Raw genomic sequence first — 24,793 nt, 5'->3', positions numbered from 1 at the left:
AGCTCACTTCATGCCAATATCGATAAGGACTTTGTAAAAGGGACTGAATTTCGCAAGCACAAGTTTGGAGACTTTGAAAAGTCAGGCAGAAAAATAGGTACAGTTTTTCAAAAAAATTACGAAGCACTCAGAGACTGTCACACTTGCATTGTTTCAACTGGCTTGGAACATTGGACGGGCTAAAAAGCCATACAATGAAGTGGAGTTCGTTAAAATATGCCTCAGTGACGTTATTGAAATCTTGTCTCCTGAAAACGACAAACTAAAACGAATGGTCTGTCCCGCCACACATAGTAAGTGAAAAAACGTATTATGTTTTTGTTTGTGGAATTTGTTGAACTGAGAGTTTGTCTGTGTGAGACAACTCACACAATGTTCATTGTTGAAAATGTGGTCTTTGGTCTGTGGTTTTAGTACTGTAGGAGTCAATTTGTCATTATCATGTTGGTGCGTGACATAATAATGTCACACAATAAATTTGGCTGAGCAGAGGGGTGTGTGTGTGTGTGCGTGTTTGTGCGCGTGTGTGTGCGTGTTTGTGCGCGTGTGTGTGTGTGTGTGTGTGGGGGGGGTGTTCATGTGTGCTCATGTGTATGATGTGGCTCTTTGCGATGACACAGTAAAAAATGTGGCTCTTAGTCTCTGACTGGTTGGCCACCCCTGGTGTACTGTATTGAGTCGATGTCAGTGCGATGCGAAGGAACGATCCGCCTGGAAAAGTGCTCAAATTTGGCGGAAAGGGGAAGCGCTTTGTGGGCTAGCTTTTTATTGTCAAAGTCCCAAGCAGACGCGCTTGCCGCCAGCGGAAGTGACGTCCGGAAAGGGGCAGGGATCGGGCGCCTGCGGGACATCGACAGGTGATCCGGAAACCTGCCGAGCCACACAGCGAGCGACCGGGAAGTCACTAACGTCACTTACTTCCAATTCTTGCGCTTTTCCTCGTTGACGCCGCGACCCTTTCTCGGCTCCAACTTGGGGAGAAGTCGGATGAAAGTTTGGGTGGTGGCCAGCCATGAGTTCGTCGGAGAGTCTCCGTCCAGCTACCGGAGGTCGCAAGCCGCTCGGCAAGCTCGCGGCCCGCCTGGAGGAGCTCAAGAGTCCGTGGCGCCAGGTGTCCTCGCTGGAGCTCAGCCACAACGAGGCCGCCCGCCTGGCTACCGACGCGCTGCTCGAGCACGGCGAGCGCGAGTACCGCCGCGTCCTCACCGAGGAACGGGAGCTCAGCTTCCTGTCCCAAGCCGAAATCCAGTACATTACGCGTCACCGGGTCCCGGGTAGCGACAGCACGGCGGCCGGGAGCGGGACCGGTCCTGGGAACGGCACCGGCCCGGCGGCGGAGGACCATCCCGAGGCCGGCGAAAGCGAGGTTGGCGATGACGTCGCGTCGGACCTCACCTCTGGGACTTACTTCCCGACAATGACCGACGACGAGCCGCCGGTCCTGGAGCTCGGCTGGCCGGACGCCCCGCTCAGGTACGGGCCCTCGGAAACGCAGATCTATTTCCAGAGGGACAAGACCGTCAACGTCAAAGACAGAATACGCTCGCTCATCAACAAGGCAAATAAGGTACGCGCGCACACGCACAGAGAGCGTTAAAAAAAAAAGTAGATAAAGCTAGATCGAGACTCACGCAAATATAGAGACAAAAAAAAAGCACAGCAGCACATTACAACTGTCATACTCATTTAAGCTGTAATGAAAAATCCCGTAATGAAAATCTAATGGGGTAGGTTGCCCCTCAAATTGTCAAATAGCTGATCGTGCGAATATGCCACATTATGTTTCCACATCCAGTGCTCCTCAAAACAGGCGACTTGCTGCAGAAAAAGCCAGTTATTGAGTGGACTCTTCTTTGCTTCCTCTGCCAACGGCCCTCGCTTCTTCTCCCATGCCTTGCAGGTGATCGCGCTGGTCATGGACGAGTTCAGCGACGTGGATTTGTTGTGTGACCTGATGGAAGCGTCCAGCAAGCGCAAAGTTCCCGTCTACATCCTGCTGGACCACAAGAACCTTCACCTTTTCACCGACATGTGCTCCTTTTTGGACGTGCACGGCGTCAACATGAGCGTAAGCGTCCCCGAGCCAGGCCCGCGAGGTGCCTGGCCCACGTGGCGCCTGGTGCTTCCTTGCTGACTCGCCACTTCTCTGGCCCCTCTGGCTCCGGCAGAACATGCGCATCCGCAGCGTGTACGGCGACACATACTGCACAAAGAGCGGCAAGAAGTTCAGCGGCCAGGTCCTGGAGAAGTTCATGATCATCGACTGTGAAGAGGTCATTGCTGGATCCTACAGGTAAGACACACGCCAGCTTTCAAATGTCAGTGGCAAACACACCTTCTGAAGAGGAGTGCTTCCTCCTGGCGTCCCTTCATGCGGAGTCCCAACGGTGTCCTCGATGACTTGTGCGGCTTGGAGCTCGGCTGAAAGGACGCCAACAAACAACAACGTTGGCGTCACTTCGGCATCTGCTCCTTTGCGGAATGCCAACGATGCATCCCAGATTCATCCTTTTGTTTTCCTCAATACGGCGACCAAATGGCTCAATTGCGTTGGGAGTCATCACTTCTTTAGTGGGCAGATATTGCGGAAGCTGCTTCCCAAGATCTATCTGAAACGACAGATGGGGTTGACGCCAATCTCGCAAGCGGTGCCAGGAGCAACAAATTCAAGATTCAAGAGTTTTTTATTCGCCATGTTTGAGCGTGCCAAACAAGGAATTTGACTTCGGTACATCACAGCCTCTGTTCAACATTTAGGTGACTAACAACACTCAGGACATGTGAAAAATGACAAATATTCTCAAACATCCCCTGCTCTTAAACTCCCAGGAGAGCAAGGAAAGACTCAAAACTCCAGCTAGGGGAAATGAGAAACCTTGAGAAGAGACCACAGATGGGAGGGTCCCTCTGTGGTCTCTTCTCCAGGTTTCTCATTTCCCCTAGCTGGAGTTTTGAGTTTTTCCTTGCCCTCCTGTGAATGTTTGCACCTCAGGGGTTGGCGCAAGCGCCGCTCACTCAGCGCGGCAACGTCCCGGTGAGCCGCGCACTGCCGGAGGACAGCGAGCACTGTCGGCTGGAATGAAGGGCGAGGCTCCACCTCGGTCGGCCTGCCTGAGGAATTCCAAGCTTGCCGGCTGGGTGTGTCTACCGATCGCTTTCACATCCTCGACGCACCTTGATAATGTCAACACTTTGCCGTCATATCGGCAAGGCCCGTGCTCTCTTGTTGGCGTGGCCAGCTGGTAAGGGCCGGCTGGCGCGGCCGGCGCGAGTTGCCTCGAGCGACCCGAGCGACCGGTGCCCTCGCCATGCTCAAAGAGTGAAACGGTTGATGGGGTGAGCCCAAGGCAGAACCACGGCAATGGCGTTAAAGTCAAACTAAGAAACAGCAAAGAAAGGAGCCCGGCGAGAGAACAGCTTCTTTTCAAAGTGTCTTATCAAAGCCAAAAGATATCGAGGTTCCATCGACATTTGTGCGTTGCGCTCATTTGAAAGCCGAGAGCGCTCCATGTTTGAGCGCTCCGTGATGAATGTGATGTCACACGCTTGTTTTCTTTGCATGCGTCCACAGCAGAATGGCTAAAGCTCATTTTCACCTCCAGAACCAGCCATTTGGGACCATGGCGGAGGCGGCGACGCCACCAAATGGCAAACGCTACCCGAGAGTCGAAATGCGTCGGGGGCTGTGCCGGCTCAAAAGCCGTCGGGACATCAAACGCGGTCGAAGCGTTGTCTCCGTTTTGTTTGCCTCGGCTGGCGACCCACAAAACGATTCACCGGAATTATTCAGGCGCAGGTGAAAGTGAAAAGTCGTCATTCCGGTTGCGCGGGCTTTGGATGAACACTGGCGCCAGGCAAATGCGGCCGCTCGCTTGCTCGCTAATCAAGTCAAACACGCTAACTGTACACGCAAAGGACGTCTTTTATGTCTGTGCTAAACCAGCATTCCGTTCGTGGGCTATCAGAATTGGGAGCATATTTTGTTCTTTTTGGACTGAGATCGCAAAAGGGGGGGGTCACTTCAAACCAATTAAAGCTGGCCTGCAACAATACAATATGATCTTGCTCAAGAGTTTGGCTGCATATATCAATAGTAGGACTGCCAGGGGATGTGTCCGTCTGTCTCTAGGTGTCTATATGTATGCATTGGTGTGAACAAAGTGACTTGACTGAAAGTCTTTGTGTGCGCGCGTGCGCACAGCTTCACGTGGCTGTCGGCCCAGGTCCACAGCAACATGGTGATGCATTTCTCGGGCCGCATCACGGAGAGTTTCGACCGCGAGTTCCGCTGCTTGTATGCCGACTCTCAGATCATCGAGTCCTTCCACAATGACGACGACGAGGGGCTTCCGTACTTCCCGCCATACTCAACGCCACTCACGGTGACGGGCTTCATGCCGCTCATCAAGGCCGATCTGCTTTCAGACAGGTACGCACGCTACCTCGTGGCGCATTAAAGCGACGTGGTGCCCAAAGGCACGTTCCTATGCAAAGGGCTTGTCGGAGACTGATGCGGTGCCCGGGACGGCACGACATGGCTTTACCTTGGGCCAGAATTTGATTGTTCAGGATATGTGAAGCTGACCGTGGTGGCGTTCCCCGCAGTGTCCACTTCTGCGCACATTACCGCTGCATGTGTTTTGACAGTGTAATCTCCCAACAAGGTGACCTCATACTCAAATTGGCCGCGTTTGTCATCAAGGCGACAACGGCACGATGAAAAGCAAACGTGAGCCTTGCGCGGCAACGCGGTGGTGCAAATACATTCCTAATGTCTCCAATGTGTCTGTATGTTTTTTTTCTGTTTGTTTTCTTATCTCACCATTGGGCCGTTCTGGTTGTCACCTACAGGCAACGGCCCAGTTCCGACAACTCCAGCAGCCAGTCCGGCAGTAGCTTGTCCAGCGTGAAGGCGGCGCCCGGCCTGATCTCCAACCCTGTGTACAAGGTGACCCAAGGCCCGGATATAGGCGACCCGCTGTGCTCTCACCTCAGTCTGGAGCGACGGCTCCAAAACCTGGCTCCACTGCGCCCCTCCTCTAACGGGCCCATGATCAACCAGAGTCCACTCTTGGAGCGCCGCGCTCCGGCCTACGGGCTTGAGCGAACCAAAGGCAACCCGGCCGACATCATGTGGGCCCACCGGGGAGGTGTACCTTCCAAGTTCCAGGCTCTGGGCCTGTACGAGCACAAAGTCAACCTGTTCCACGCCACGTCGCCGCCACCTCGCCTGCACCGGAGCCGCACGCCGCCGCCGCTGGTGGTGCCGGAACCCAAACTGGGCGCCAAGCAGAGGAGCTCGTCCAATCAGCTCCTCCACAAATTGTCTGACTTCTTCCTGCCGCCGTCGGGCAAGGACCACTTGGCCAGGTCAGCCTCGCCTCATGGCACGGTGGTGTGGGGGGGGCCCGACCTCTCGCAGAACGAGCCAGAGAGCCAGCAGGCTCCCCCACCTCCGCCCCCATTGCTCCAAGTCTCCAGGCAGGACCAGAACCTCGACCAAGACAAAAGCAGCAAAGCAGAGCAAAGTGCCCAACAGGACCCAACGGCCGGGCATGACCAAATCACCAGGCAGGACCAGAAGCGCATGACGCTGGGCCACAGCAAGCTAGATCTGGTCAACCAGTACAACAAGATGAAGACAAAGCAAGTGTACAGTCGCTTTGAGCTCAAGAGCTCCCAGTGACATACCAAGGTGAGCCCAGCGTGCTCAAAACACCCCGCCAAAGAAAAAAAACAAGCAAAAAAACCCCAACGCCATTTGTTCGGGCAGGACCGGAAACGCGGCTCACCTGGCACGACAAGATGAAGGCGGAGCAGGTTCGGCCGCTCGCAAACACACTTGGAAGCAGCTGTGTACTGGCTGAGCACTTGGTTTGACTGGCAGGGGCTACGCTGGACACTGGGCACATGCTGAAGGCTCTTTCGAACGCGCACGCAAATTTCTTGGAGGCGCAGCCATTCCCGGCCTAGACCCCTGTGCTCGAAATTTGTTGCAACCGCTAAAAAGCCACGATGGGCTCGAGTCCGACGCCAGCCCGAGTTTTCAAATTCCGAAGAGATCCGCTTTGACCACTCTGTGGGCGCCTTGCGTTGGAAGCAGGGCTGTGGACTCGGTCGGATTTTTGCACCGAGTCCGGCCTCTTGACCACGAGTCCGAGTCCGGCTGTCCATTTTTTTCTGTTAATTCATGTGACTGCTTAGTCTTTATTCAAGGCTAATTTAGATCAAAATCTAAATAATTACAACAGTTTTGTGATGGCTTTGTCTTTATTAAACATATAAACGAATACAATAAACAGATACTTTCAAGTTTTAATCATGAATTACACCATTATAGCTCAGACATTTATCTAAACACAAATAATTAGTGACGACCCCACAACTATCGAAACACATCAATGATATAAGCTGGGTGACATAATCGTCCTTGACATTGGTACATAATGTAAACATTAGCCTAAGTGCAACTCAACGTGGCCGCATTGATCGTAATTTACGCTCGGTCTTGTACGTGCACGCACGCAGGCAGGCAGGCGCGGGCGCGCACGCAACAACTAAATTTGTCTTCATAACAAGCAAGCAGGGCTGTGGACAGTATTCCTACGCGCATTCTCAGCAGCATGATGAAAATAAAATTCAATAACGTCACTGAGGTATATTTTAACGAACTCCACTTCATTGTATGGCTTTTTAGCCCGTGCAATGTTCCAAGCCAGTTGAAACAATGCAAGTGTGACAGTCTCTGAGTGCTTCGTAATGTTTTTGAAAAACTGTACCTATTTTTCTGCCTGACTTTTCAAAGTCTCCAAACTTGTGCTTGCGAAATTCAGTCCCTTTTGCAAAGTCATTATCGATATTGGCATGAAGTGAGCTGAAGTGGCGCTGACCATTTGAAGCTTTTAAATGCGCCAATGACGTCCGACATATCAGGCAGAATGGCTTGCCATAGCGTTCAACAAAAAACAACTTTAACTCTGTTAAAAACGTCCTGTGTTCATCGTCATATATTCGTTTAGCTGTGCATTTTTTCCTTGCCATTTTGGCAAGCGTCTTGTCAGCTTTTCTGGACCTAATGGGCCCCCGTAGCCACAGTCGCCATTTATTAAAAAGCCAGCAAAACCAATCGCTCTGTTTGTCCCTCCTCCTTTGCGGGATTTCCCCTCACGCGCATGCGAGTTTGACCGGGTGGCGAGGTGGCGGCCGACAAACGCCGGCGGCGCTCAATGCTGTCAAGTTCTTTTTCAAACTTGATCGTAAGCAGGGCTGTGGACAGTATTCCTACGCGCATTCTCAGCAGCATGATGAAAATAAAATTGAACGTATTTTTTTTATTGTCGGACTCGGTGGACTCTGTCAAAATCAGCACCGAGTCCGGCAAAAATGACAGAGTCCGACCGAGTCCCCGAGTCCACAGCCCTGGTTGGAAGGCGTCGAAAGGGCGTCCAGCCGGAATGGAGGCCACATCGTCAACAAGCGGCTGTTTGGGAACAGACCCGCAAGCGTGGTGGCGTCTTTACTGTGTATAAAGGGGAGTGCATTTTTGTTGGATTGTTTTTTTCTTTGCAGGAAACAAATTCTCTCGCCTTGACTGCCAGTCAGTCGACGCTGAGCATTGGCGCCACAAACGCCCGCTGCCATTGCTCAACGCTTCTGACATATATTCGTGCTTGGTTCTTCAAAAGCATTTTGGACGTGTTTCTTTTTGGGGCTCATGTCAAAAGGGTGTCCCGGTCTTCTGCTATGATCTAATTTCCAAACCGGTGAAGAAGAAGCAGCGCCCACACCATGACACGCACTGAGGCAAAAAACAAAGTTAGCCAGCGAGGGCCACAAGGCGCTGCATGCGGCGCGAGGACACCTCGGCACGAGGCGGCCGCATGCGGACAGTTCGGCTCCACTGGAGTCTCTACTTTGGAGATGACGTTCAAAGAAGAAGAATTTGTTGGTGAACGCAATAAAATAACTTTCCCCCTAATTAAAATGTTTGGCCAGATTGAATTTTGTTGAATATGTCGAGTGAACATAGACGGCTTTGTTGATCAGACAAACAGCCATGTTGCTCTTTGTGAGTATACTCAGAGAAGAGCCCCATCAGAGGCAAGCCAGAGCACAAATTTGAACTGTTTGATGTTAGAACTGAGGCCACAACTAGGCCACAAGGGCTGTCCAAATGTTGGCGAGCAACCTGCTGGGATTCGTGTGGGGTTCCCGCGGCAGGCTTTTGACGCGCAGTTTCCAGAGGGCGCTGCATCGGCCGCCAGCTCCTTTCCTCTTTGAGTGCAGCATGACCCTGGGGACCACCGCACAAGATGGCCTTTTGTTTTGGGTTAGTTTTTTTTTAGCTCTTGCACAAGCTGCTTCCCTCACACCAGAGAGTCCACTTCCTGCTCCCTGTCAACAAGGCCATAAACCAAGAAAATACATCACAAACAAGGCTGCGCCTTTGCTGCGTCTGTGCTGTGCCTTTGCTGTGACTTTGTTGCGTTTGTGGTGCGTCTGTGGTGTGCCTTTGCTGCGGCTGTGCCACACCCTCGCCTCTCTGCTTGACTCCCCCTCGGGATCTGGGCCCACCACCTTGCCACCCGCTCACGGACATGCCCTTGTCCTTTCTGCTCGATGAGAATTTCGCTTGAAACGGCAACACCCGAGAGGGTGTTTGTGAACTAGGATGTGATGGAGGCATCGTCTGTCAACGTCGCAGTAAGAAGGAGAATAACGGCAACGCCCTCGTATCCACTGGGATGAAAGCGGCCCACTGTGCAGAGCACATATTTGAGTGCTGTGGGGGTGTTTTGTGGAACACACGCACACCCAGAAAGGAATAAACTCTCGAGACTAAAGCACAAAGAAGAACGATGAAGACTAAGAGTCAAAGTGGAATGTTAAGAAGCCAACACACATTTTACGGGCTTAGCATTTGGCTAAAGTCAAGTCAAGTTTATTTATATAGCCCTAAATCACAGGCATGTCTCAAAGGGCTTCACATGTACAAATAATTGACAGTTATTCTCAAACATACCCTGATCTTAAACTCCCAGGAGGGTAAGGAAAAACTCAGAAAACCCCTACTGGGGGAAAAATGAAAAACCTTGAGAAGAGACCATAGATGGGAGGATCCCCCTTCCAGGATGACCAGGCTGCAATGGATGCAGAGAGGGCACATAGAACACATAATATGAAACAATCCAAAGAAAAAGTGGATGTCCAATTCAAAGTGAAGAGCTGCAGGAGGTGCCCTCAATTGTCCTGGCAGTGTCTTTCAGGGTGGTAATCCGCCGCAGTTCCCTCATCCCGATTGGTCCACGAGAAATCCAGACAGCCGTTATCAGTTTGGGTGTCACCTAACCCCCTCCGCAGCCAGGGGGAAGCGAAAACACAAACTCCAGCCGAATCAGGTTCATTAAAGGCCATGGCATAAAAATGTGTCTTTAAATGTGTCTTAAATGTTTCTAATGGGGTAGCAGTTCTAATATCCATTGGTGGGGCAATCCAAAGCTCTGGAGCCCGAATAGAAAATGCTCTCGATCCTGCAGTCATCTTTTTGGTCCTCGGGCTCACTAAAAGACTAGCATTTTGCGAGCGGAAGTTACAGGACTTGGTTGTAAGGAACAACTAGGTCGACGAGAAACGAAGGCGCGAAGCCATCCCTGTCAGCCATAGGCGTCTATTAGACGTCTAAATTGAGTCTATGTGTAGACCTAAAATAGACGTCTAAATTAGGGTGACGTGGTTATTTCTGTAACCTGATCGACGTCTATATTAGGTCTATGGGTAGACCTAATTTAGACTTCTATTTTAGGTCTACACATAGACCTAATTTAGAAGCCCATTTTAGGTCTAGAGCAGCGGTGGCCAACCCGCGGCTCGCGAGCCGCATGCGGCTCTTTTACGTTCATATCAACATTTGTGTTTATTTTTCGTGCGTATTTGCTTCGCTTGAGTTCAATATGGTATTTTGGTCAAACGCGCATGCGCGTGAGGTGAAATCCCGCAAAGGAGGAGGGACAAACAGAGCGATTGGTTTTGCCCGCTTTTTTTATGGCGACTGTGACTACGGGGGCCCATTAGGTCCAGAAAAGCTGACAAGACGCTTGCCAAAATGGCAAGGAAAAAATGCACAGCTAAACGAATATATGACGATGAACACGGGACGTTTTTAACAGAGTTAAAGTTGTTTTTTGTTGAACGCTATGGCAAGCCATTCTGCCTGATATGTCGGACGTCATTGGCGCATTTAAAAGCTTCAAATGGTCAGCGCCACTTCAGCTCACTTCATGCCAATATCGATAATGACTTTGCAAAAGGGACTGAATTTCGCAAGCACAAGTTTGGAGACTTTGAAAAGTCAGGCAGAAAAATAGGTACAGTTTTTCAAAAAAATTACGAAGCACTCAGAGACTGTCACACTTGCATTGTTTCAACTGGCTTGGAATATTGCACGGGCTAAAACGCCATACAATGAAGTGGAGTTCGTTAAAATATGCCTCAGTGACGTTGGCGTCAGCAGCGCGACGTCGCGACAGCAGCGCGACGTCGCGGTCGCGCGTCAGCAGTGCGACGTCACGGTCGCGCGTCAGCAGCGCGGCGGTTGTTTACATAAAGGACAAAGATTGACTCGACGGAGCTCTCTTTCACTTCCGTGGATTGAAATCGGGGGCCGGCGCTCGGCCGGGTGGCTGTCCAGGGACGGTGGATGGGACTCTGACATGGCTTTTACGCACGCCCGGTCCTACTCTACGGAGGTCTCTTTCACCTCCGTGGATAGAAGTCGGGGGCCGGCGCTCGGCCGGGTGGCTGTCCGGGGACGGTGGATTGGGCTCGGTCATGGCTTTTACGCACGCCCGGTCTTATTCTATGGATCTTTCTTCCACCTCCGTGCAGAGGCGTAGCCAGGAATTTTTCCAGTAGGGGCGCACGCCCACAGGAAAAAAAATCGAACATCACCCACGCCGTTCGCTGATCGCTAAAACAACATCCGGGTCCGGGAGGCAAACGGTGAATGGATAACATCGCGCACATAGAATAGCGCAAGCACATTCGCGCAAGACCGAAAGAAAAAAACAGCAGGAAAATGAAGAATCGAAAAAGCTCGATTTTTTTTTTTTTTTTTTCAACCGGGGCGCAAGGAGTCCTAACCGGGGCGCCGCCCCGGCTCGCCCCGGCTTGGCTACGCCTCTGCCTCCGTGGCTGGAAGTTTGTTTTGTTAAATAAAGAGCCGTTTACCAAACCCACGTCTTTCCTTGAACTTTGTTAACGCTACAATATAGTTATATAGTATATCTGTGGAATAACGACGAGGCTGACGTCGGGGCGCACGCGCGGCGTTGTTGACAAAGGACGAGGAATTTGATCGATGGATTTAATGATTTAGAGTGCACAGATAGTTTGATAACATTATTGCTTATATAATAGTTATTTGACATATAATTTATATATCGTTATATGGGCCTGTGGAATATTTTGAAGTGCAAGAGCCGTCAGCGGCGCGCACGCATTGTTGACAAAGGACGATTGATGGATTTAATGAATTGGAGTGACACAGATGGTTTTATTAACGTGTTATTTATGTAATAGTTTTTTGAATAACTCTGAATTTTACGTCAGGGCCGTTCTCAGCTCTTAGTTTGTGTTTATGTCACGTTAGCATACCTATCGTTTAGCCTGTTGTTGCTCGTTCATGACTGTTCTTGGTGTTGGATTTTGTCGAATAAATTGCCCCCCAAAATGCGATTTATACTCCGGAGCGACTTATATATGTTTTTTTTCACTTTTTTGGTCATTTTATGGCTGATGCGACTTGTACTCCGGAGCGACTTATAGTCCGAAAATTACGGTACTTTCTTTGATCGTTACAGGTAACTTATTCCATAGCTTTACCCCATTGACAGATATGCACAACAGCCAAATTGAATTGCACCACATTCAAAGGCACAGACAGAATGCCATCATTTTTTTTTTTCAAACAGGGCAAAATTTATCATTGGAGAATGGTTCATTTGAATCTTGCAGCTAACATTTGCTTCATTCTTCAACAGCTAGGAAGTGAGTGTGAAACGCCCATGACAGGGAAAAGTAAGATTTTTTTTTTTGTAGGCAGTCATTTAAAAAGAGGTCAGTAATTTGAGTGAGTATTTTATTTCCATTTCTCTTTATTCTCAGAATTTCTGAAAGTCATCGTGGAGCCCCTTCTGTCAATCCCTGGGCTGAGGAGCCTCAACTCTCGTTCAGAATGTGACGCGGAGAGTGGACGGTGCCCATGACTGATCTGGAGACCTTTGACATGATGTCCAAGGAAATAAATGACAAACAGGATGCAAGACTGAATGACTTGGAATTGGTTTGTCAAAATTCTGCATGTCCCCCCTCACTCTTGATAGCTTACAAATGGAACCTGTCGGGTTCTGTTTGGTTTAATTGCTGTACTGTCAAAGTTACTGACTTTTCAGTTATTTTTTGCTTGATTTACAAGAAAAAAAGTCCTCAATTCAATTTTGTCTACTCTTAATTCCACTCTTCTGAGACACTGTTCATAATTCCTTGTATACAGATTGCAAAGCAGTCTTGTGTTGGGAGGGGCTGATTTGAAGACCTGCATGTTTCCAAGACCATGGACAGATATGATTAGTTTGACATCTGTACTGTAGATTAAAAAAAGACAACACGATGTGGTGGCTGCTCTCAATGTTGACATTTTTTTTCCTGTTGTAGATTCTAGACCAGGGGTGGGCAAACTACGGCCCGCGGGCCACATCCGGCCCACGGGACTGTTTAATCCGGCCCGCCAACCCTGAATTAATTGTATTATTAAACTTTTTTTTTGTCATTTTGCCTGCAATGACTGCGTTTCCCCAGTAGATGGGGAACCGCTCGCCTGCGCATTTACTACCGGAAGCCGTGTCAGAAAGCTCGGTGCACACTCACAAGTGCGTGTACGTACGTACTCAGTAGTACGGACATGGCGCGCTCGCGCTCTATTTGTATCAGTCCCGAATTTAGAGCGTGGGCTGTGACGACAGCATTCTTGTAATTCGCTCGCTGAGCTTTCAGATACAGTTTGACGCTAAAGCAGGGGTGGGCAAACCTTTTGACTCACGGGCCGAACTGGGTTCTAAATTTGGACCGGAGGGCCGAACCAGGAGCAGATGGACGTAGTGTTTGTGTGAAGTAATATAAGCGACCTGTAAAGGTCATTGCATAAAAGATTTTGGCCTTTAGTAGGTAGTAAAGCATGGATATTCCAAACAAGTTTTTTGAAAACAAATGCATTTATTAACAGCATTAAAAAAAAAAATCACTAAAAAACTGCTATCAGTGATTCTCATAAAATACGACACTATTATTATGAATAACAGTCTCCATCACTTCAGTGCCTGCAGGTCAGATTAATGAAAAATGTTTATCTTATGAGATCACATCAAACAGCAAACATTCTGACCAAATATATCATCTTGAAGAATCGGTGAAAGCATACATCCAAATAAAGTAATCAAAACGGCAACACGGTGAGGGGTATCTGAACATCAGAGCAGAGTTTTAACTCACAAACACCTGGTAACAGAGGTGAGGAAACGGGAAACACTTCCTTAAAGTAAGCCTTAAGAACTTTACAGGTTAAGATTAGTCGCAAACAGGTGGTGGGTGCATCAATGTCCTTGAGCATCCTGCATTGTTTGAAAATGAGAATGGTCGCTAGTTTCAATCCCTGCTATGTGTACAAATCATATTCAAAATGCATTTTTTTACAACAAACTTGAGAGCCTCCCCTTCATTTTCAGTGGGAACAGTGTTGTTGGTCTCCCTTTTTTGCTAGTGCATCATAGTCTGGAGTAAAATTTGTTGTGGCAATTCTTAGGAGAGATCCGTTTACCTCGATCTGTGACGGGTTGATGTGGCTGAACGTCACGTCGCGTACGTCGAGCCAAATTGGCCACTCTTTTAACATTCGGCACTCACTTCTTTTCTTCGGGCCACTCCGGTAGTAAATGCGCAGGCGAGCGGTTCCCCCATCTACTGGGGAAACGCAGTCATTGCAGGCAAAATGACAAAAAAAAAGTTTAATAATACAATTAATTCAGGGTTGGCGGGCCGGATTAAACGGTCCCGTGGGCCGGATGTGGCCCGCGGGCCGTAGTTTGCCCACCCCTGCGCTAAAGCCACCCACAAACCTTCCCCTGGAATCCTTCCATTAAAATGAGTGGCCCGAAGAAAAGAAGTGAGTGCCGAATGTTAAAAGAGTGGCCAATTTGGCTCGATGTACGCGACGTGACGTTCAGCCACATCAACCCGTCACAGATCGAGGTAAACGGATCTCTCCTAAGAATGGCCACAACAATTTTTACTCCAGATTATGATGCACTAGCAAAAAAGGGAGACCAACAACACTGTTCCCACTGAAAATGAAGGGGAGGCTCTCAAGTTTGTTGTAAAAAAATGCATTTTGAATATGATTTGTACACATAGCAGGGATTGAAACTAGCGACCATTCTCATTTTCAAACAATGCAGGATGCTCAAGGACATTGATGCACCCACCACCTGTTTGCGACTAATCTTAACCTGTAAAGTTCTTAAGGCTTACTTTAAGGAAGTGTTTCCCGTTTCCTCACCTCTGTTACCAGGTGTTTGTGAGTTAAAAACTCTGCTCTGATGTTCAGATACCCCTCACCGTGTTGCCGTTTTGATTACTTTATTTGGATGTATGCTTTCACCGATTCTTCAAGATGATATATTTGGTCAGAATGTTTGCTGTTTGATGTGATCTCATAAGATAAACATTTTTCATTAATCTGACCTGCAGGCACTGAAGTGATGGAGACTGTTATTCATAATAATAGTGTCGTATTTAATGAGAATCACTGATAGCAGTTTTTTAGTGATTTTTTTTTTTAATGCTGTTAATAAATGCATTTGTTTTCAAAAAACTTGTTTGGAATATCCATGCTTTACTACCTACTAAAGGCCAAAATCTTTATGCAATGACCTTTACAGGTCGCTTATATTACTTCACACAAACACTACGTCCATCTGCTCCTGGTTCGGCCCTCCGGTCCAAATTTAGAACCCAGTTCGGCCCGTGAGTCAAAAGGTTTGCCCACCCCTGTTCTAGACCATCTAATCTACTTTATCTTGACTTCATAGTCCTGTCAATCCTCTTGCGTTCAAGCAACACAAACAAGATACTATTGCTGTTTTGCAAGAATAGCTCAGTAAGGTTGTCTGAGGCCACTGTTTCCTTACACAAATGACAATGGCAACGTTCAGTATGCGTGCTCGTGTGACTCGTGCAGAGGGCCCTCAGGAAGACTGCTCTGATAGCGCTGGTACATAAAAAAAGAAAAAAAAAAACCTGTTTGCTCGTTCCTGTGCGATTGCTTCATGTTCGAAATGTGCGACTGACATGAGATGCATCAAGGAAAAACAATTTTTTAGGTAGTCGTTTTTTTCCCCCCTATTCATATTTCTTTTACAGAGTAATCCCAAGGTCTACAATGGGTGGTGCCCGATGTCCATCGAGTTCATCTTTGTAGAAGCTGTTGGCGACACGCACAGTTAATCACATAACACAACACAATTTTAACTTTTGAAGTGATTTGCCTTAGAGTTCCAAATCCTGTTGAGCGTAAAACAAAGTTATGTGCACATTTTAATGACATCAGAAGATAAAAACCTACCTTTCCACGTACCACTCCTTGAGCTAAATCTGGAGTCACAAATGGGTAAAAAGGGAAATTACATCTTTGCCATGCCAAATCTCAAATTTGTGATTTATACTTACTGTTTGATCTTGTTTTTGTTTAATAATAGCCAAGGCGACTTTTTTTATATACTTGAGATTTTATTTACTTAAGAAAACCATTACATACACATGACATGAAACAAACTTTTTGGAATTTGTAGCAAATTCACTTTAGCTACCATTAACTTTTAGAACCCATTAACGTTTGTGTCAGAAGCTCTTCTCTTCCAAATTAATAAAACTAAAGCAAGTAGGCAATGAAGGCGAAAGTACACACCGAAACGTGTCAGGTAAATAAAACAACCTAAATCATTTGTCTGCGATAAAAGAACCAGTCAACTAATCTATAAGTGAAGACAAAATGAACTTAGTACGGTAATTTTCGGACTATAAGTCGTGTTTTTTTTTCCATAGTTTGGGTGGGGGGGGCGACTTATACTGAGGAGCGACATATGTGAATTTTTTCAAAAAAAAAAAAAAAAAAAGTGAAACCGCGATAAACGAACCGCCATGTAGCAAGGGATTAGTGTAATTTGAATTTCAAGTGACGTCAGCAGCGCGCCGCGGCGTGACGCAGCGGTTGTTTACAAAAAGGACAAAGATTGATCACGGGATGACGAAGGGCCCCACGTACTACTGGCATCATTAGCGGCTTTGTTTGTAAGTGACACGGAGGACCAAGAGTTTGAAGGATTTAATGATTTGGAATGACACAGAAGGTTTGAAAAACTATTATGGCTTTTACGCACGCCCGGTCCTACTCTACGGAGCTCTCTTTCACCTCCGTGGATGGAAGTCGGGGGCCGGTGCTCGGCCGGGTGGCTGTCCGGGGACGGTGGATGGGCTCAGACATGGCTTTTACGCACGCCCGGTCCTATTCTATGGAGCTCTCTTCCACCTCCGTGGCTGGAAGTGCCACCTCCGGGGATAGAAGTCCACGCCGCCACACGCCTGGAAGTCGACGCCGGTGCTTGGGCCCGTGTGGTGGTTAACTATTTATGTTAGTTATTTGATATATTTTATTTCGTGTAGCAACTTGTATATGTTTTTATCGTTACAGTTCAGTAGTTGTTGGCTCGTTGAACTCTTGTTTTGTTAAATAAAGAGCCGTTTACCAAACTCATGTCTTTCCTTGTACTTTGTTAACGCTACAATATAGTTATATACTAGATCTGTGGAATAACGACGAGGCTGACGTCAGGGCGCACGCGCGGCGTTGTTGACAAAGGACGAGGAATTTGATCGATGGATTTAATGATTTAGTGACACAGATAGTTTGATAATATTATTGCTTATATAATAGTTATTTGATATATAATTTATATATCGTTATATGGGCCTGTGGAATATTTTGAAGTGCAAGCGCCGTCAGCGGCGCGCACCCATTGTTGACAAAGGACGATCGATGGATTTAATGAATTGGAGTGACACAGATGGTTTTATAAATGTGTTATTTATGTAATAGTTTTTTGAATAACTCTGAATGTTACGTCAGGCCCGTTCTCAGCTCTTCGTTTGTGTTTATGTCACGTTAGCATACCTATCGTTTAGCCTGTTGTTGCTCGTTCATGTCTGTTCTTGGTGTTGGATTTTGTCGAATAAATTTCCCCCAAAATGCGACTTATACTCCGGAGCGACTTATATATGTTCTTTTTCATGTTATTGTGCATTTTATGGCTAATGCGTCCTATATTCCGGAGCGACTTTTAGTCCGAAAAATACGGTACTGTTGGATTTTGGTCCACAATTTGTGAAGCGCGCTATCCGCGCCTCACGGCAAAAGCCATAGCCAATCACCTGTTATCCAATTTACTCACCGCATACTTGTTTTATTTCTTCAGTTTTAGGAAAAGGCTAAGACACCGAAACAAAACCGGGGCGCAGGGAGTCCTAACCGGGGCGCCGCCCCGGCTCGCCCCGGCTTGGCTACGCCTCTGCCCTGCAGCGCATAGTGAACATGGCTGGTAAGATTATTGGTGCTTCACTCCCCTCCTTGATGGACATTTACACCTCCCATCTCACCCGCAAGGCGACCACGATTGTGAGTGATGTGAGTCACCCTGCTCACTCTTTGTTCGATCTTCTGCCCTCTGGGAGGAGATACAGGAGCCTGCGCTCCCACACCACCAGACTCACCAACAGCTTCATACTCCAGGCTGTTAGGATCCTGAACTCTCTCCCCCCTTCTGCGTAGCGTCCTGTACTTTTGCGCTATATTCTGACTGTCTGCTGTGTGCACACTTGCTCCGTTTTGCTCCTCTTATTTATTGTGTTATTTGTTTATTTATTATTTATTCATCACTCTTATTATTCATTGTTTGTGCCTTCTTGTTTTATTTTGTGTTGTTTACTTGTATGTATATTGTGTACTATGTCTTGTCACCGTGGGATAGTGGAAACGTAATTTCGATTTCTTTGTGTGTCTTGGCATGTGAAGAGATTGACAATAAAGCAGACTTTGACTTTGACTTTTTAACATTCTACATTGTTCATACAAATTACAGCTGGTTGGGAGTGGCTGATGGTGTAGGGCAGGGGTCACCAACACAATACCCGCGGGCACCAGGTCGCCCGCAGGACTGTTCTAAAATTGGCACTTGTCAGTGAGCTGCATCTATTTATTTTACAGTCAAACCTCGGTTTTCGAACGTCCCGGTTCTCGAACAAATCGGAATTCGAACAAAAAAGTCGAGATTTTTTTGCTTCGGTTGTCGAACGAAATTCGGAGGTCGAACCTCGCGAGATGAGCCGGAAGGACCCGAGAAAACTCGACCGCGCGGCCCGGATGTTGACTGACTCCGTTGTTATTGTATTTTCGTTACTTTGAGGATTGTATTAACCCCTAATCATGCCCTCCAAAGAAAGCAAGTGGGAGCAGTAAAGCCATCCTAAAACACAAGACGCTCTTAAAGCAATGCGACAGTGAGCGCCCGGCGCGCTGCGGTTGCGCGATCAGACCAAATTAAGCTCCCTGTGAACTGAGGTCCACTTAAATTTTGGAAAGTACATCAAGACTTTAAAAATATTTTCAAAATTTTAGCGACGGCTCTGTCACAATAATGCAACCAGCGCGGTGCAGTTGCGCGGTCGGTGGTGCGCTGCAGTTCCGCGATCGGACAAAATTAAGCTCCCTGCGCACTTAGGTCCACTTAAATTTTGGAAAGTACATCAGGACTTTAAAAATATTTTCCAAATTTCAGCGACGGCTCTGTCACAATAATGCGACTAGCGTGGTGCAGTTGCGCGGTGGGCGAGGCGCTACGTTTGCGCGTTCGGCGGTGCGCTGCAGTTGCGCGATCGGACAAAAATGCGCAAATGAAAAAATGCTTTAAAAAGGCGGGGGTTTTTTTTGTCTTGAAACGGATTAAATTTTTTTTCCATTATTTGGCATGGGAAAAATAGATTCAGAATTCGACTGATTCGCTTCTCGAACCGCCTTCTGGAACGGATTGTGGTCAAAAACCAAGGTTTGACTGTATTTTTGCTATTCTTGTTAAAATCACACTTACATGTGAACTGGAAATCACAATAATAACACATAGTGAAAGCCAAATTGAGCAAATTGGCTATTTCAGAAGTGTGTGTCAAACTGGTAGCCCTTTGCCTTAATCAGTACCCAGGAAGTAGCTCTCTGTTTAAGAAAGGTTAGTGACCCCTGTTCTAGACAGTGTCACATCAATCACATGGCGACAACTGGACGTTGTCCCTGGGCCGTTTCGTCTTTGTCCAATCGATGCAAAGCGCGGAGAGGGAAGTTTTGCTTGGCGCCGCTCTCAGCCAATGAAAAGCCGAGGCTTTCTCTGACGTCCGCCCAGACTCGCATGTTGGTTACCGGCGAGTGATTGTGAGTGTTGCGCTAGGCTAGGTCTGAGCAGACTCAGCAAACTCAGTAAAGGCGAAGGGCTTAAGTTGGCTCCGCGGTAGCGAGCGTGAAATTGTCATTTTTGGTTCACTTGGTTGTCTTGTGTGCCGACACCATGAGTTCGATTACAACATTTGACGGTGTAAATGTGTGTGAGTGACGGTCTGAATGTGGCAAAAAACAAACAAATTACAGCTGGTTTGATGTTCAATATTTGATGGATTTAATTTTGGTATCTACTATATAAGGTCGATGGAATAACCTAATATAGACTTCTATATCAGGTTACAGAAATAACCACACTTCACACGGATCATTGGTTGTTTAAAACAAAGCAATACAACAGGGGTGGCCAACCAGTCAGAGACTAAGAGCCACATTTTTTACTGTTACCGCAAAGAGCCATATCATACACATGAGCACATTTGAACCATCACAACTTCTGTACATTATGTATACAACTTACAGAATAGTTTTGGGTTTAATATTTCATATTTGATGGATTTAATTTTGTCGTCTATTTTAGGTCTGTGTAGACCTAAAATAGATGTCTATTTCAGGTCATTCTATAGACCTAAAATAGACGCCTAAATTAGGTCTATGTGTAGACCTAATATAGACGTCTAAATTAGGTCTACACAGACCTAATATAGACGTCGATCAGGTTACAGAAATAACCACACTTCACCCGGATCAATAGTCATTTAAAACAAAGCAATATGCAACCTCTGTTCATTATTTATACAACCTACAGCTGGTTTATGGTTTAATATTCCATATTTAATGGATTTGAATTTGTCGTCTATTTTAGGCCTATATATAGACCTAATTTAGACATCTATTTTAGGTCTACACATAGACCTAATTTAGACGTCTATTTTAGGTCTATAAAATAACCTAAAATAGACATCTATATCAGGTTACAGAAATAACCACTTCACATGTACGGATCAATATGGTTGTTATAAACAAAGTCAAACAGCTTCTGTACATTATTTATACAACTTACAGCTGGTTGAGACTTTAAATTTTCGAAATATGATCGTATTTGATGTTTTTAATTTAGACGTCCATTTTAGGTCTATACATAGACCAATTTTATGTCTGACAGGGTAATCGCGCTAATCACGCTAATAGCTATTAGCCATCATTCGAACATCTACGCAATAAACGTCTAAAAATCTTTCACATGTAGACGTCTAATAGACGTCTATCCCGTAGACGTCTAAAAAACTTTCACATATAGACGTCTAATAGACGTCTATTAGGCGTCTATCCCGTAGACGTCTAAAACAATGGTCCCCAACCTTTTTGCGCCACGGACTGGTTACGTGTCAGAAATATTTTCGCCGACCGGCCTTTATATAAATAAATAATACATTTATATAAAGAAATAATTAATTTATAATAAATATATATAAACGATGAAATAGAATGATACGACTGGCATAAAACCAAATATAAACCACATAAAAATAAAACTCACCATTGCGTTGAATTAGTGGGAGCACTGAGCTTGTTTCTCAGAAACAAGCCGGTCCCATCTAGGCGTAATCGGAGACAATGACACCCGAAGTGTGCTGTTGTTCACGTTTTTTTCTGTCAAAAAATTCCAAAGGTTTGTCTTTTAATGCAGGATGCTTGGTCTCCATGTGCCGAAGCAGTTTTGAAGGCTTCATTGCCTCGTTAGCTAGCCTGTCGCCACATATTATGCAGAGTGGGCTTGGCGCATCAGAGTCACCTGTGGCGATAAATCCATATTTTAATTAAGTAGGACCCCAGAAACATTCTTTTAAATACAGCTTTCCTTTTCGTAGGTCATAGCCTCTTCTTCCGTGTCTTCATTGGGCTTTGTTCCCTTTCCGAAGAAGCTTTCCAAACATCTCCGTTTCTTGCTCATTTTTGCTTGCTTCGCTAGATCGACTGGGGTGACGTCACGTGACCGGGACGAGCGTCTTGACCTGAATTAACCTGTGTCACGAGACACAGCTGCACCGACGGATGTAATTGGGAGAGAATCGCCACATTTTTTACATTTTTCAGAATAAATTCTTACTCAATTTTGCTAGCTTTGCGGGCTCGACTGAGGGAAACGTCAAGTGACCGGTGTAGAAACCGAATGTCCTCTCAGTTTATATCTTTTAAGTTGAAACTTTAATAACTTTCATGCACAGTTACAGGTAGTATAATATTGACTCCTCACTTAGCCTGTACCGCAACAACTCTCACTGTTCAACACACTCTGACTTCCTCAGTCTCTTAAAGGGGTAGCGTCTAATTATCACAACCCTACATCTCTCCTGTTCTTTTAAATGAAATGTCCTTCCTTAGTTTTAGCTTTACTTACCCTGACAGAATGTACATTAATAGAAATAAAGTGGCTTCCAAAATACAGTAATATAAAATTGTGATTCCGTACTGTATTATTCATTCAAAATCAGATATACAAACATTTTAACAAATAACTAGGCTTAACATCTCTGAGCAGTACTGAACACACATTACTCTTGTGTCAATAACAAACATAACGGTGGCGAGAACTTGTCAGTGTCTCATCACTCTACATAACCTTTGCTATATTTCAGTGATAAGTCTTTGAGGAGGTCGTCTGTTTACCCTCACAGGGCGTCACCTCCTGGCTTCAGGGTCAACGTGTTCAGGATCACCTGCTTGTCCATTAACACTGTCGTCATCACAGTTATCACCGTCTCCTGTTGTGAATGGGACTTCCGGTTTGTGTTTCAGGAGTTTGAAGTGTGATCTATGTCTTGTGAGTTTGTGTTCATGTCTCTGTGCAGTGACCATTGTTCCTTTCACTGTGATGACTTTGTAGGGGTTTGGGTTGAACGGTGTCACAAGTTTTCCTGTTTTCCTCTGTTGTATTAGGACAACATCACCCTCCTTGAGTACAGAGTGTAATGCGTTCCTCCTTTTGTCTGCATAATTTTTCATTTTGTCTTTCTTCAATCCATCTGTCCGACGGAGAGATTCATCACTGGGAGGATGAGAGATGGATGGTAGTTTTATATTTATGGGGCGACCATAGAACACCTCAGCCGGAGGCTGGTTGGTGGTGTGATGAGGTGTTGCACTGTAGTTCCTGAGGAACTTGTATAGGTCTTGTTTCCACGGCTTGTCTTCCAGCGTAGCCGTGTGTAATCGCTTTGGTCAGAGTCCTGTTGAATCTTTCAACTGCAGCGTTGGCCTGTGGCCAGTAGGGGGTGATCTTTCTGTGGTGGAACCCAAGGTATTTTGCAAAGTCTGAAAAGTCCTTGCTTGAGAATGGGGGCCCATTATCGCTTTTCACCACTTTTGGAATTCCCGCAGTTGAAAAGATTTTGTCCATGACAGGGATGAGTTTGCATGCCGATGTGGACGGCATAATATCCACATAGGGAAATCTTGAATATTCATCTATGATGATTAACAGGTAGTCACCTGAAGGAAAGGGGCCACAGAAGTCCACTGCAACATCTTCCCAAGGCCCCTGTGAGAGTTCAGACATTTGCAGTGGTTGATGCTCAGTCTTGGGTGTGGATGATTGACAAGGAAGGCAGCGGGATATCAGTTCCTCGGTTTGTTTGTCTATCTTCGGAAACCAGACTTTCTCTCGGAGTAGCTGCTTAGTTTTGACAATGCCTTGATGTCCCTCATGAGCAAGTGGAAGTGCTCTGGATCGCAGGGTCACAGGCATGACGAGTCTGGTGCCCTTAAGAACGAGACTGCCTCCATCCACAGTTGTAAGTTCTTCCCTAATGTTGTAAAATGTTCTCAGAGTTGACTGATCAAATTGTGTGGCGTTGTCATGTAGGCCGTTCCAGTTACCTGAGTGAATAATTTTGACAACATTGTAACAGTGGATCACCTCGAGTCTCTCTTTTCACTTCTTCGAGTGTCATTGCTTTGGGCACTGCATGTGTTGCAATGAAGGAGACATGCATTTCAGTGTCCACGTCATCTGTGATACTGGGCGTGGGAAGTGTTTGTGGATGGCGAGACATGTAGTCTGCCGGGTTTGATTTTCCAGGTTTGTGAACAACTTTGAACTTGTAAGGTTGCAGTCTGAGGGCCCACCTTTCTATCCGAGCAGGAGGCTTGGACTTTGGGTTGTTGAAGATGACCTCCAGCGGTTTGTGGTCCGTGATCATAACGAATTCAGCTCCATATAGGTATAAATGAAAATGCTCACAACTCCAAACAATAGCCAGCGCTGTTCCACTGGGGTCAGAGCCCTACTTGCATAGGCTACGATGTATGTTTTGTTTTCCACCCTGTCAGTCTGTGCCAGGATTGCACCGAGACCAACTGGACTTGCGTCCACAATGACCTTTGTTTTTCTCTCGGGGTGAAAGTAGCTCATGACCGGATTGCTGATCTTTTAGTCGATTAAGGGGCTCTGTATGTTCCGTTTTCCATGACCACTCCGTGTCCTTCTTTGTGAGCTCGCGCAGCGGTTGGGTAATTAAGGAGAAGTCCGGGATGAAACGAGCGCTGTAGTTAGCCATCCCCAGTAGGCTGTGGACCTCACTCAGATCCTGTGGGAGTGGCATGTGTGTGAGGGCTTGTATTTTCTTCGGGGCAGGTGACTAGTCCAGACAACCCTACTGGTTTTCGAAATAGCTTGAACCGCACACGGCGGCGACTGGGGAAACAACCGCACACGGCGGCGACTTGGGGCACAGAACCGCACTCGGGGCGGAGACTTGGGGCACAGAACCGCACTCGGGCGGCGACTTGGGGCACAGCACCGCACTCGGGCGGCGACTTGGGGCACAGCACCGCACTCGGGCGGCGACTTGGGGCACAGCACTTTACTCTGCGGCATCCAGGGGCCCAGGGCCACACTCGCGGCACACACTGGGGACCTGAACCGAAATCGGGAGCAACTTGGGGGACAGAACTGCACGCAGCGGCGGTCAGGGGCCCAGGGCCACAATCGCGGCACACACTGGGGGCCTGACGCGCAATCGGCAGCAACTTGGGGGACAGAACTGCACGCAGCGGCGGTCAGGGGCCCAGGGCCACAATCGCGGCACACACTGACTGGGGGCCTGACGCGCAATTGGCAGCAACTTGGGGAACAGAACTGCACGCAGCGGCGGTCAGGGGCCCAGGGCCACACTCGCGGCACACACTGGGGGCCTGACGCGCAATCGGCAGCAACTTGGGGGACAGAACTGCACACAGCGGCGG

General features: G+C 47.2%; 1 protein-coding gene across 2 annotated transcripts; it reads left to right on the top strand.

Annotated features, from left to right (window-relative positions):
* The first annotated feature begins 839 nt into the window (after nt 1–839).
* On the top strand, nt 840–6,092 carry fam83c (family with sequence similarity 83 member C). Of its 2 annotated transcripts, XM_037252534.1 has the most exons (6): nt 840–1,567; nt 1,901–2,068; nt 2,169–2,293; nt 4,202–4,429; nt 4,852–5,695; nt 5,774–6,092. In XM_037252534.1, exons 1-5 carry the CDS (start codon nt 1,013–1,015, stop codon nt 5,684–5,686), a joined length of 1,911 nt encoding a protein of 636 aa, XP_037108429.1. In that variant the 5' UTR covers nt 840–1,012; the 3' UTR covers nt 5,687–5,695; nt 5,774–6,092. The 2 variants fall into 2 exon arrangements, with proteins under 2 accessions (XP_037108429.1, XP_037108428.1); XM_037252533.1 differs by lacking the exon at nt 5,774–6,092 and having other exon boundaries at nt 4,852–5,749.
* The last annotated feature ends 18,701 nt before the right edge of the window (nt 6,093–24,793 follow it).

Source organism: Syngnathus acus, chromosome 5 (genome assembly GCF_901709675.1).
Source record: "Syngnathus acus chromosome 5, fSynAcu1.2, whole genome shotgun sequence".
Lineage (NCBI taxonomy): Eukaryota > Metazoa > Chordata > Actinopteri > Syngnathiformes > Syngnathidae > Syngnathus > Syngnathus acus.
This window is presented reverse-complemented; position numbering and strand designations above follow the sequence as displayed.

Bases quoted from the DNA above. Each gene is read 5' to 3' on its own strand.
- fam83c (XM_037252534.1), top strand. From the start codon at position 1,013: ATGAGTTCGTCGGAGAGTCTCCGTCCAGCTACCGGAGGTCGCAAGCCG. The intron at 2,294-4,201 runs GTAAGACACACG...GCGTGCGCACAG, and splicing joins GTCATTGCTGGATCCTACAG to CTTCACGTGGCTGTCGGCCC. The intron at 4,430-4,851 runs GTACGCACGCTA...TGTCACCTACAG, and splicing joins GCCGATCTGCTTTCAGACAG to GCAACGGCCCAGTTCCGACA.